Here is a 14298-nt window from a genome sequence, read left to right on the forward strand (position 1 = left end):
TGGAAGAGTTCCCAGGGAATGTGTGTGTCTCTGCTGTTTCCTATTCCTCATGAAGCAGTGCAGGGGGTAAGAGTGGGACTGAGCTGTTGGGTGAAACAGTTAAACTGGATTTCCAGGCTACACGTGGTCCATGCATCTCTGCCCCTCCAACCGGAAGCTCGGCTGGATCGATCTGGTATGGCCAGATTATAACCTCCTTAAAGACAGACAGCGATTTCTACCGCAAGCCCAAAATCCCTTCTCTGAAAAGCTTTGGGGCTAGGTATGTTTCTGAATGGAGATGCTGGGGGATTTTAGACAGGTGGTTTGGTACGTATATTGTATATTATGGAAGAACTTCAGTGGGGTCCAGGGCCATCCCCTGTCATCAAACACACTGGTTGTTGATTCTGCACCAGATTACACAAATATTAACATAAAGGGTAATAGATAAAGACTTTACATGGTCTCAGGACATTTTGGATCAGGTTTGGCCTCAATTTGAGTTATGAAAGAATGTCTAGTTTTCAGAGCTTTTTTGCATCACAGAATGTAGATTAGGGATTTCAGGTCTTTCTTTTCATTTCCGTTTCTTTCTCCTTATTTTCTTTTTTAAATTTCCAGAACAGTCTGCCTGTGGCAGGTGCTGAGTAGAAGTGGTTGGCATCTAGACCATGACATCTTGATCTCTCTCAAATAATATTTGATCCTGGAAGCCAGGGGATGGTTTATTCTCAGTGATTTGGGGATTCTTGAGGATTAGAAGGATTCTAAATTAAAGAACAGGAGAGAAAGACATTGAACCCACAGGCTCTCTATCATCCCAGACAGTAACACACAAACCTATGAATACACTGAGAATGGTGACGAGTACACAATATATTCAGTCCCCGAGTAAATGAGAGGAGGGCATCACAGCACATCAGCAAATGGTAAGATTGCTTAGGAAATGATATTTTAAAAAATATCGCTAAATACTACTAAATGTTAAACTCAAGTTTGTTCAATGCTAAGTCAGTAGCACAGGGGATTGGCAGAACAAACCAACAAGCGACACGGAGAATGATAATCAAGCCAACGTCCGTGACTGCTTACAAGTTTTCAAATGCTGGGCTTAGCACTTTATACATGTGATCATTGAACACAGCAATTCTGCGCGGTAGCTAACGGGGCCCATTCTGCAGACGGGGAAACTGAGGCTCTGTGAGACCGAGTGAGTATCCAGCCAGGGCTGAAACCTGAGTCTAGTAGTATGCTGGTGAACCAGCTATCAGAGAAAAGGAGGGAAGGAAGGAAGGCGGGGTAGGGGGGTGGGGAGAGGAAGGAAGGAAAAAACTGAAGGAAGAAAGGGAGGTAGAGGGGGAAAAAAGAGAGAGAAAAAAAGCCCTGATTACAGTATTTTCCAATTTCTGTGGTGTAAATAGTCTCAAAAGGAGTAATTTCAAGCCCATTAATGATTTACTAACCTGAATATTTAAAAATTGGCTTTCACAAACCTGGAGGTACCTCCTCCTGTACACGTGGTCGAGTCCACCCCAGGGCCACGTCCACAGTTTGCCAAACCAACTCTGGAAGATGAGCTTGCTGCTTATGGAGCACAGCTTGCCTGAGAGCAGCAGACCGCGATGCTAGCCCTGCCAGTGAGCCACAGCCACATTCCTACCCAGGACCCAGTACAGACCCCTAAGGCAGGGAGGAAGGGGGAAAAGACAGAAGAAAACCCTGTCTCCCTCTCTTCAGGCAAATTTTCCTTCACCAGAGGGTGTGAGGTGGGCTACGGCCAACCTGGCCCTCCCTGACAGAAATAACAAAACCTAGAGCTCTTTTTAGGCCTCACAGGCTGTTCCTCAGTGCGAGAAAGAAGTCAGACTCGAGACTAAAAGATCTGATCCGTTTTTGAGATCCGTCAGTTCCCAAATATCACCTTTGAAAAAGTAAGGAAGTGTCTTCTACAAGATGGGGTATATTTGCGTTCATATGTTTGGGTCTGCTTTTAACCAAGGGCAGGGTATTCCAGCCCAATTTGAACCCACTTAAAATACATTTGGGGTCTTGGTTTAGCCTCTCTGTTAATACCTGTAAGGTCCCCACCTTCAAAGTAGGTCTTCTGATAACATATTTCCACTAGAGGCTCCTAGGAAAAGTCTGGCCTGGTATTCAATCCACAAATACGCCAAGGGCAATGATTACGTGTAGGCATTTGCTAATAAATTCAGGGCCTAGAAAAAGAGGCAGAGCTTCTTTCTGGAGCTTCAGAGACCAGTAAAGGAGACAGTCAGGTAACCTTAGTTAAATGATATGCAGTCACTCAATAAACGAATATTTATCAAGGGCCCATTAGATGCCAGGCATTTTGCCAGGCGCTGGGCTCCCATGGTGAGCAAGGCAGATTGGTTTGTACTGTCGTGGAGCTGACAGTCCAGTCATAAATGGAGAGATTAATTAAATAATCACAAGAATGAATGTGTAATTAAAAAATGTAGTAAGAGAGCCCGGAGGAAATGTTAGATGGTCCTATGAGAATGGGAGGAACCTGACCCAGTTCCAGAAAGTCAGCAAAGGCTTCCTTGAGGAATTGGTAACTGAACTAGGACTTGAACAAAATGTAGGTGTTCACCAGGCGAGTGGGGTGGAAGGAAAGACAGGAATTGTGTCTAGAGAGAGGGAACCATGTAGGCCAAGATCCCGGGTGAACAGGGGCGCAGGGGTTTCAGGGAAATGGAAGGCCAGTGTGGGGAAAAGAGCGTGGTGGGTGATGCAGCATGCAGGGATGCCAAGGCGGATCCTCAGAACCCTACAGGCCCATTAAGGCCTTAGAACTTTTCTTAAAAAGCAAAAGGCAACTTGTAAGGATGTTTTGTAATTGAAGCGTAGTTGACATACAATATTACATTAGTTGTAGGTGTACAACACAGTGACTCGACACTCATACATTATGAGACAATAGGGATAAGGCCTTAGTCTTTATCCCAAGCAATGGGAAACCACTGGATGGTTTCAGTGGGGATATACGTGGCATTTATAGCCAGGGCTTCCATAGGGTAAATGATGTGCTACTAGAGGAGCACAGAGGGAGTCAATTAAAATCTTAAACTGGTATGTGTGGTGTGGAGGGACAGGAGGGAAGTTAGGGCTGGGGATGCGTCCCTATCGGCTTTCTGGAAGAGGACGTATCTGAGATGAATTTTTGAAGGGAGAGGATGACCCAGCCCAGCCACTGTGCAAGGGGGAGGGAGGGAGAAAGAATGCATCTGGGTGAGTGTGAGGGTGTGGGGGGACTACAAGAAGAACAGGCCAGTAAGAGAAAAGGCAAGAGAGTTAGGCAGGGACCTGATGATGAATACCTCCCAGGTCATGGCGGGGTCTGGGTTTTATCCTGATGGCTGCAAACAAGCCATGGACACAGCCAGAGGTCCTCAGCAGAAGGATGATCAGACTCCTGCCTTAGAAAGGACACTAGCAGCAGAGCTGATAGTGGATTGGAAGGTTGCAGTGCTAGGGAAGACACCTTTGCAGCCCAGGTGAGACAAGGCGCAGCATCAGCAGGGAGGAGCCAGTGTGAGGACGGAGAAGAGAGGATGATTTTAAGAGACATTAAAAAGGTGCAGTTGAATGGGCTTTGTCACCAGTGGTATGAGTGGGAGTGACTTTTGCTCTACCCACAGAATAGTCAGAACAGAATGGATTCTTCTACTTGTGTTGACTCTTGCCTTGTGACCTGGAGCATGGTCAGTTTTTGCAAGTGTTCTATGCATCCTTGAAAAGAAGAGTGTTCACTAATTGTTGGGTGCAGAGTTCTGTTGTTAATTCATTCAGTTAAGTTTGGTGCACTTTAGTCTACACCCTTATTACTATGTTTTGTCTGTCTGCTTTAACATTTGTGACAGGAAGGTATTAAAGTCTCCTATGATCATGGTGGACTTGCCAAGTTCTCTTCATACTTTTCATTTTTGTTTCATATGTTTGGAGGCTAAGTCACTAAGTATACATAAACTTAAGTTTTTATATCTTTCTGGTGAATTATTCCACTTATTATGCAGTGATCCCTTTTATCATTCATCATTCTTTTTGCCTTAGACCTAACTTCTATGATATTAACATAACCACACCAACTTTTAACTTTTGTTAACATTGGTCTGGTATCTGTTTTTCAGCCTTTTGCTTTTTTTTTTAATTTTTAATTTTTTATAAACATATATTTTTATCCCCAGGGGTACAGGTCTGTGAATCACCAGGTTTACACACTTCACAGCACTCACCAAAGCACATACCCTCCCCAATGTCCATAATACCACCCCCTTCTCCCAAACCCCCTCCCCCCAGCAACCCTCAGTTTGTTTTGTGAGATTAAGAGTCACTTATGGTTTGTCTCCCTCCCAATCCCATCTTGTTTCATTTATTCTTCTCCTACCCACTTCAGCCTTTTGCTTTTAACCTTCTTGTGTCCTTATGTTTTAAACATGTCTCTTGTAATCAGAACGTAGGTGGAATTTTAAAAAATCCAGTAGTTAATAGATTTGGCCCATTTACATTATATTGTGGCTATAAATATACTTGGATTTATTTCTGCCACCTCATTTTGAGCACTGTTTTTGATTTTCTATTATTTTTATGGATGCCTTTGGATAAGTACAGTTTTATTTTTTTCACCTCATTTCCCTTATCCCTACTAGTTGCTGGTTGGAATCACTGCATTCTATTTCATTTCTTTAAGCAGTTGCTCTTAACATTTAATAGGCATTTAATATTTGACTCAACAAAACCAAGGTTAATTAATATCTCTAATGAAGAGTTAATGCTTTTGGGTGATGCCACTGATAGAGACTTAGAGCCTATTTGGAACCAAAGGGGAGACCTATTTTACATATCCTTGGTTGGAGGACACATGTCCAATTATCAGATTGCCAGATGCCTATACGTTTGCCTTTGGTGGCATTATACACTTTGTAGAATATTCTCTTCATGGGTATTTTGCATTACTTGTGCAGTGACAGGGGTTAAAAACAAATACATCAGTGTTTGCCTCTCCTTGATTCTTGGAACTCTAAGTTTTTCCAGCTAGCTTCGTTACCAGGGCCAAACTGAGCACAAATGCTCTCCGAAATAGTGGATTTCATAACGTCATTTCCACAACTGTCGATAAGCTGAGAACTGAGTGTAAAATGGGGATCTGGATTCTCTCTTACATAGCCATGGCTTACCGTCACCTCCTTCATCCTCTCTGCTATGCTTATGGCTTAAATGATGGGGAAGGAATTTAGCTAATTTCTCCCAAATATGACAGGGAATGAAAAACTCTTATTTGCATACCAACAGAAAAATTATTTTAAATTAAGCATTCGATGGCCATTGATTAACCTAAACCACAACGGGCTTCAACTAGTTCAAGAGAACCAGTTATTCGTATCTCCTACAGGTCAGGTCACATTTTCGTACTTTTCAAGTGTTATGTATACTATGCCCATTAGCCCTTCAGACAACTCTATGAGGTAGACAGGATGGGGATTATTAGAAGAAACATCTCAGAAGGAGTGAATGACTCACCGAGGTTCCCAGAGTCAACCTGTGCATAGCTGGGGCCATATGGTGTTGCTTATTATCCCAGATTGAAAAGTGACTGTTGTGTCGCTGGGCAGGCATATATTTACCATCCTGTTCACGCATCAGAGCTCAGGTTCTTTTTGAGTAGCTACAGATGACGAAATATGCCAGCCTTAGCACAGATATTCCAACAAGCATCACACTGCCCTCACTTCGTTGTCACTGGTAAGTCAAGAAATCTGGCTTTCCCTAAAATGTCACCAGCACCCCAAATCTCAAAGGGCTGGGCTCAGCACACAGGGATGACATGGAGTCCACGGGGCTTGATTTTTTCCACCCTCAACGGATATACACAGATAAGCCCCACCCCTGACAGCCAACAAAAAAAGAATAGTAACAAGAAGCAGAGCTTATAAATTTCCATTATGGTTAACGCCTGATTTCATGTAGTCATGGATTAATGGATTCATTTATTAGAACAATTTGTGAAAATCCCCAAGGGCCCGTACAGGCTGTTGCTTAATGGTTTTTTATCATGTCATAGACTTCCTTTACTCCTTTCTTTTAAGGAATCCTGAGTAGGCAAGAAACTTAGGACTAACTACTGCTTAAAATATAGGTAAATTGTAAATAAAGCCAAAATAATAAAGGCTTTTTGCGCCTCTGGGGTTTTCTTCAGCAACAAAAAAGGATTTCATTTTTTCTTTTTTTAAAAGATTTTATTTATTTATTTGACAGACAGAGATCACAAGTAGGCAGAGAGGCAGGCAGAAAGAGAGAGAGGAGGAAGCAGGCTCCCCATGGAGGAGAGAGCCTGATGTGGGGCTCGATCCCAGGACCCTGGGATCATGACCTGAGCTGAAGGCAAAGGCTTTAACCCACTGAGCCACCCAGGTGCTCCAAGGATTTCATTTTTTGTATGTTTCAGCTGATTCATAAATCCCACTGCCACGGTCTATCAGCTTCATGTTGACTCAAGGCTCAGTTTCAGGAGTCAACGTGTTCTCCTCAGGTTTCCAGCTAAGGATGTGAACTGCAGGGTGGTGAGAGCAATTGGAAGTCAGTACAGCCACCCCCATGACTGTCCCTCTTACTGGGGGGAGCAGGCAGAGAGCAGAGTTGTGGCTTTATAACTGCAGGGTGCACTGTGGTCGGGAGGAGAGGGATACCAGAGGACCTGCTGGCCTCTGGACAAGGTTGTTTACCTGGGAAGATCTCCATAGTGACGAAGCCCAGGCTGTCAGGTTTAGACGTACATGAGAATGTGAGCATTACAACAACCCTTGGCCAGAGATGGAGCCTCCACCCTCAGGAGCCTTCTGGTCTTACCATAGGGGATAGAAGCAAGAAGGCAAATGGATAGAGCCAAATCTATACCAGCACTTAGAAAACAACTCAGTGGAGACTCCCCACCAGTGCTAGATCTAGAAGGGAACCATCCTTGATACCCACACAGTCAGGGGCACACAGGGACCTCCACTGAGGAAACCCAGGGACAATAACAAACAAAATCCTGTCCACCAAAGACTGGCAATATGAATAGCTATTCATACAGTTAAATGGCAACCACCAGTATATAATTATTGTCTCCTGTACCAAATTAAGTATACAACTTAGCAAGTGCTTGGGAGGGGAAAAAATACTTAATATCTCTTGGCTGTACTGTAAGGCACCAGGATCTGATCACTGTTGCATGTTAATGGAGAGGTAATGGGTAAAGATGTCCAAGTTTGGAAAAACTAAACTGCTTTATATCAGAAGGGGATCCAGAAGCAAGGGGAGTGAGGAAGAGGAATGAGAGAGAAATTGAGAGGTTGAGTGAAAAAGGGCTGAACAGACAGAAAAAGAAACCGTGAGAGGGAGAGGTGGGCCCATAGATGTAGAGGCTTTTGGATGAATGAGGAGGTTTGGAAGAGAGAGTGTGAATTTGGGAAGGAAATGCAATATGCCCCACAAGGTAAAGTCTGCAGATATAAAGAACATCTTCTATCTGGTACTATATTATCTGAAAAGAGCTAGACAGAGTTTGACTATATGTGAAGGGGACATGTGGGATTGCTTAACTTTAAATACAGTTTATGTAGCATATGCAGAATTCCCTTTCAGGACTGTTAGAGGAACTACAAAGCACAGCTGAACCTGGGGTCCATGACTGGCCCCTGTGACTCAGACTGGAAGACATGGACCACAGACATTAAAATGCCTGGAGCAAAAGAAACAAGAGAGGTTTCCAGCATGAACCTTAATTCCAAAGTCACCAGAAAAATTACTCAAATTTGTTGCCTTGACTTATGATGGAATTGCTTTCCATGTGAGCAGTTCTGTGAGGCTGCCCTGGGAATGGATGGATGGATGGAAGGAAGGAAGGAAGGAAGGAAGGCAGCAAAGATGGAAGGATGGATGGACGGAAGGATGGATGAGTGGAAGGATGGATGGATGGATGGAAGGAAGGATGGATGGATGGATGGATTGGATAGAAGGACGGATGGCAGGAAGGAAAGATGGATAGATAGATGGAAGGATGGATGGATGGAAGGATGGATGGATGGACAGAAGGATGCATGCATGGATGGATGGATGGAAGTATGGATGGATAGATGGGTGGGTGGATGGATGGATAGATGGAAGGAAGGATAGATGGATGGGTGGATGGATGGATGGAAGGAAGTATGCATGGAAGAATGGATGGACGAAAGGATAGATGGATGGATGGAAGGATGGATGGATGGACAGAAGGATGCATGCATGGATGGATGGATGGAAGTATGGATGGATAGATGGGTGGGTGGATGGATGGATAGATGGAAGGAAGGATAGATGGATGGGTGGATGGATGGATGGAAGGAAGTATGCATGGAAGAATGGATGGACGAAAGGATAGATGGATGGACGGAAGGATGCATGCATGGATGGATGGATGGAAGGATGGATGGATGGATGGAAGGATGGATGGATAGATGGATGGGTGGATGGATGGATGGAAGGAAATATGCATGGAAGGATGGGTGGATGGAAGGATGAATGGATAGAAGGGCGGGTGGATGGATGGATAGATGTATGGATGGAAGGGTAGATGGATGGATGGAGGGATGGATGGATGCATGGAAGGATAGATGGATGCATGGATGGATGGATGGATGGAAGAATGGGTGGATAGATGGATGGGTGGGTGGATGGATGGATGGACAGAAGGAAGGATAGATAGATGGATGGGTAAATAGATGGATGGAAGGATGGATGCATGGAAGGATGGATGGATGGTTAGTAATGCAGGGCATACAGAAGACTGGCAGGCTCCCTAATGCCTGGTGTTGTCAGGTCTCCAGGGAATGACGATAAGCCTGGAATCTCACTTCAAGGTTGACATGGGGACAAAAGTTGGTGAAAGCCAACATCTGGGTCACAAATTAATAACTTTATGCATAACAAGCTCATCGGAGTAGATGTCTGTGCCACACAAGAGGTAAAAATCCCACTTACAGCAATGATACAGTATCAGTGAAGTCCCTTCACCTTTTCCTGGTGTTAAGGGCAAGTGATAGTTTTGTTTCAACACACTCCTTTTGAGTCTTGGCACTACCACCTAGGAAGTATTGACCTTAGAGAGGCCATCAAACATCTGAAAGCTTCAGCATCATTTTAGAAAAAATGGGAATAATATGAATGGCTTTCTCAAAAAGTAGTAAGGAATGTCATACAAGCTAACTTGCTTGCGTGAATGGAGGAGGCGTGAATGGTGATGGTCATGATTATTACAAGGCCCCCTGATAATCACTGTACACAACCACCACCTGCTCACTCTTGTTAAGAAGCTCCCGAAATCGTCTTCCAGCTCTTCGCCTCTTCCTTGAGTAGCCCTGTAGTGGCCAATGCATTGTTCTCCTAAATGGTGGGGCAAGAAGAGGTTTTAAAGTTCTAATGTTTGTTACTTTTGCTTCTTAAAACTTAGCTTTGTGGCACTGATACATCTTTACACTGATGGTATAAATCTCTACAGAGTGGGTGTCTAAAATATGAGAGGATTATACTGTGTAATATGGAGGCTTCCTCATCCGAATAAGTAGGTCTCATTTGAAAATAATGAGGAGGAAGATAGCCTTTGTACAAGGGACAGACCTGCCTTCTCTGTGTGATATTAGGAGGTAAGAAAAGCTGGGGAAGGATAACTGGCAGACCCTTCATCATGATCTGTCTCATCAGGTTTCCTTTGGTGTGGCGTCTGCCCTTTAGAACCCCCATGGAACACCCACCATAGGCTTGTTCCCCGTTCCGGTGCTATTCCCACCAGCAAACCCTTTATGCATGAACCCTTCACTGTCCCTCTCGTGGGTAGTCTGCAAGGCCTCCATCCCTTTTTCTACGGGTCCCCAACAGTTAGGCTGTCCGAGCCGTCTGTGTCCACGGGGCCGGCAGTCCCCAGCCAAAACAGTGGGAGGATGGACAGCAAAACCTCAGTGCCGGCCTCTCGGCTTTTGTGGGTTTCAGCCAGGGCCCAGGTGTTATTTTAGTGCCACTCCAGTGTTTAATTTGAGGATATGTGTGGATCAGAAGGAGGGACCAAAACATTATTTTTTTTTCCCCTTGGCCAAGTGATTAAATTTGAAATTCTAAAAAATGCACAGCCTGGTTCAAAGCTGTGTCCAATTGGGAAGTAAGAAATGTCCTGAAAATCCCTCCCAGGCCAGAGACCTTTCTTCCTTCACTGCTGCCCACCACACAGGCCCGTCTCCAGTGGCCATCACCTGGGTTGTCTGTGGCTACTGACCCACTGGGAGCCCCGTGCCTTGAGGCTCTCCTTCCCTGCTGGAAAGGGTGAGCGGCCCCTTCACTGGCGGGACATTCTACAGGGTTGTCTGATTTCTTACAGCCTTGAAAGCACCATAACCAGTAGCCGCTGAGCCATGGCTGAAGGGGAAATCACAACCTTCACAGCCCTGATGGAGAAGTTTAATCTGCCTGCGGGGAATTACAAGAAGCCCAAACTCCTCTACTGTAGCAATGGGGGCCACTTCCTGAGGATCCTTCCAGATGGCACAGTGGACGGCACAAGGGACAGGAGCGACCAGCACAGTAAGCACCCATCTCTCTTGCAGCCTCCTGCCTTCCTGGTGTCTCAAGTCAAGGAGGCGAGTGGGGAGGCTGTCTACATATGGGTACCCTTTCTCTGCCTGACACACTCAGAAGCTTGTGTCCAGGGTCTAGGTGTAGAAAATAACACATTGTGAGAGCTCCAGCCTACCTAAAGGGGTCCTATACCAAGTTTTAGAAGGGCTCTCTGTTTACCTAACTCAACTGCTTTGAGAGCAGATATGGCTTCCACTGTTCAACTGCTGTGGGTTTCTTTTCTTTCTTTCTTTCTTTTTTTTTTTTTAAAGATTTTATTTATTTATTTGACAGAGAGAGAGAGAGATCCCACGCAGGCAGAGAGGCAGGCAGAGAGAGAGAGAGAGAGAGAGAGAGGCAGAAGCAGGCTCCCTGCTGAGCAGAGAGCCCGAAGCAGGGCTCGATTCCAGGACCCTGAGATCATGACCTGGGCTGAAGGCAGAGGCTTAACCCACTGAGCCACCCAGGTGCCCCTGCTGTGGGTTTCTGTCACTAGGCCTGGCTCCCAAGGCTGGTGAGGGCCCTGCCTGTTCTCTGACAGAACGAGCCACATGGGGCGGGGCAGCAGTGGACCCTTCACAGAGACCTGGGCTCAGTTTCATGGTCACGGGCTCTCCAGCTTATGCTCCCACCGGGCCTGATTTGTGAAATCCTAGTTCATAATTATAGTCTTACACATCATAAATTATGCAGCGCTCACTCTACGTATCACGCAGATGGGGCTGTGGTAACTGGGAGGGGTAAAGTCATTCTCCAGACCCTATAGAAACTGGAGAGCGGGAGCAGTGGGAGCCAAAGGCTCTCTCTTTCAGGCTCTCCTGCCAGCCCTCAGATGGTGTTGATAAATCGAGGCATGACTTGAGGGAAAAGAATCTCCGTGACTCTCTAAGAATAAAAACCTCTACCTTCTGCTTTAGTACTTCTCACGGTGGTGTGTCCGTTTGACATTAGGTGTCTGGGCTCTTTTGGGATGTTATCAGGGAGTCCCTGAGCACCACTGGGGCATTAGTATTGTGGAGAAGCCAAAAGTCCTAAGTTCCTGCTTAGAGAGTCAGTGATCTGATGGGTGAAGCACACTACGAATCAAGAAAAGAAAGGTATAGAGGAAACCAAGAGATGCACAGTAACAGCAGAGGTGGAAAGTGTGGTTCTACAGAACAGGCTGTAAAATGGAATGCAAAATACTGACCTTGATGTGATTTACCAAATAGTCTTAATTAATCATGTAATATGTACCAAAGGTTGCAGGCTGTAAGCAGAAATGACCACCTCAGTGGTGCTCACTCTACTCTTAAACGCAAAGGTCGTGGGGTCGGAAGCTGCCATCTATGAAGCAGAAGGCAGTCTTTTCCTTCCCACTCACCAGGCAGACCCTTGAGATAAACAGCAGGAAGGCTGGTGTTGGGCCTTCCAGCTGCAGGGACAGATTTTTTGGGGGGTTTGTTTTGATAGCCTTGAAAACTAGGTACCAGAGTGAGGCAAAAAGGACTCTGTTTAGTACATTAAACATATACACGTGTATAAGTAACATCTGCTGTGAACAAATGGACTTAGATTGTACTCCACTGTGTGAGGCATGCTACAGTGTGATCTGCCCCATATAACACAAGGGAAAGAAGCTTTGATTCCTCCAGGATTTTAAATGTTTCTGATAAGTCTTACCCATCTTCTGAACCAACGGGAATGCTCTCTGGTGCTCAGAATCCCTGGGGAAAGACAAGCATGATGCTGTGTTCCTCAGGGTTAGGCTGGCTTTTCTGGGACATCTTGAATTCTGGGAAATAAGACACTACAGTTAGGACTTCCAAGTACTGGAATTTCTATACAAATGGCATTTGATTTCATTGTTGTCACTCCATCATTAATACTATTGACTGCATTCTGGGTATATAACATTCAGACAACTTCTGAAAGTGCTGTGGATTCAGCCGCCTGACCTAAGACGTCAGGAACCCCTGGAATGCAGCACAACAAAGCTGTAGGAGTGGGTGTGAGGAGGTCTACATCCCAGTAATGCTGGAAAGACTGTTTGCCAAGTGAACCTGGGCTATAATTACTCAATCTTTCTGGCCTCACTTTCCTCACTTGTAAGATAAGAATCAAACTACTTGCCTCCCTGGTTTCTCAGGAGGATTAAATGAGATGATCGAGTTAAAGTCCCCGGCACAGTGCCTGACTCAGGGGAACAGCTCAGTACAATACTGCTGTCATCATCATCATCATCACCTCAAAGCTTCCAACTATTCAACTCAGCACGTGGAAGTACAGTATAATATTTGAGGACCTTCCCTTCATCTTTTCTGTAATGTCTCCCAGGAAGGTCAAGGCTCTAGATTCATGTTTTGATTCAGGGCCCCTCTGGCAACATTCAGAGTTGTGTTCGCCTATTTATTTACTCTAGAACTAAGAACAAGGGCCAAGGGGGACAGAAATCAGAGCTAAGTGGGGTGAGTGAGCAGAAATCCATCTCTGTACTTGTCAGTGCCAAGAGGACAGGATAATGCAGATACTCGCCGCAGACTCAAGGGGCCCTAGATTTGGAGTCAGAAAGCTTGAGTTCATATTCTTGCACTGTCCCTTTCTAACTGGAACAGCACTGAACAATGACCATTTCCCCCATTTTGCATAAAATGCTCTGCAAAATAAACATTAAGTTCCCCAGCCCAAAGCCCCTTCCAATCACCCCTCCTGTCTAGAAATGTAGATGTCTCCAGTGTTCCCAGCTGTCTAACCTTGGGAATAATATTGAGACTCAGCTTCCTCATCTTGGGGAATGGGAATAATAACACTGCTCTGTGTGTCTGAAAAGGCTGAAAAGTCTTAAAAGATCCGGCAGGCAACAGGACTCTCTACACGTTGAGTGTACTTCTGTCGCCCTCTACTGCCCAGTGGTGGTACTGTCACACACCCTCTTCATTTTCACAGATTATTCTGAATCAGACTCAATCTGGACAGGGCAGGGTCAGAGAGAGTAGATGACCTTGGTTTACTGATTAGCACGGTCCCGCAAGGGGATGGTTTCTATTCCTAGATCATTAGTTTGAGCATGACTAGATATTGTGGTCACAGGCACAGAGCCATACTCTAAGACTTCCGTCAGGAAGAATATACATGAAACCCAATCAAATATTAAATAAATCTACATAAATCATTCCAAATAGAATTGCATGTCTTCCAGCTCTACAAAGCAAAAAATAACTCTTCTCATGGCTTCTCTTTGTCTGCAACCAGCAGATCTGCCCTGGGCAAAACTGGGGTGTTTTCAAAACTTAACCTTCTTCCTACTTCCAGGAGAGTAAGTTTCCAAGTACCTAACACAAGGCCTCTCCTGGAGTAGTATAAACCTATGACAGATGTTTGTGCACTGGCCACTGTAATGTAGGCCTGAGTAAAACGTTCCCAAAGCTCCTCAATGAGGCAATGAGCCATACAGGCTTTGACAATGTGTTACAACGCCATTCTAGGAAAGCCAGGCAACATCAGAGTCAAGAGCTGCAGACCACGAGACAGGGCAATGGATGTTAAGTTGCAAGAAGATTCATGGAGACGCCTATGGCTTTCCTTTGGGACATGGGCAGATGGTGGCCTCACCTTGAGAGGGAGGATCCTGGAAGAGGAACAGGCCCAGGGAAAGATGACCAGTTCCATTTCAGACACAGAACATTTGAGGAGTGC

The 14298-nt window shown here is 45.2% G+C and overlaps 1 protein-coding gene across 5 annotated transcripts in view; it reads left to right on the forward strand.

Annotated features, from left to right (window-relative positions):
- FGF1 (fibroblast growth factor 1) overlaps positions 1-14298 on the forward strand; it is a 99140-nt gene that overhangs the window by 67904 nt on the left and 16938 nt on the right. For all 5 annotated transcript variants that reach the window (XM_004744724.3, XM_004744723.3, XM_013052293.2 and 2 more), the window contains one exon: positions 10388-10590. In XM_004744724.3, coding sequence (XP_004744781.1) covers positions 10422-10590 — 169 coding nt within the window. In that variant the 5' untranslated portion in view covers positions 10388-10421. The remainder of the gene's footprint in view (positions 1-10387; positions 10591-14298) is intronic.

This window comes from Mustela putorius, unplaced genomic scaffold, assembly GCF_011764305.1.
Source record: "Mustela putorius furo isolate JIRA1106 unplaced genomic scaffold, ASM1176430v1.1 tig00000145_pilon_pilon_pilon, whole genome shotgun sequence".
Taxonomy (NCBI): Eukaryota; Metazoa; Chordata; class Mammalia; order Carnivora; family Mustelidae; genus Mustela; species Mustela putorius.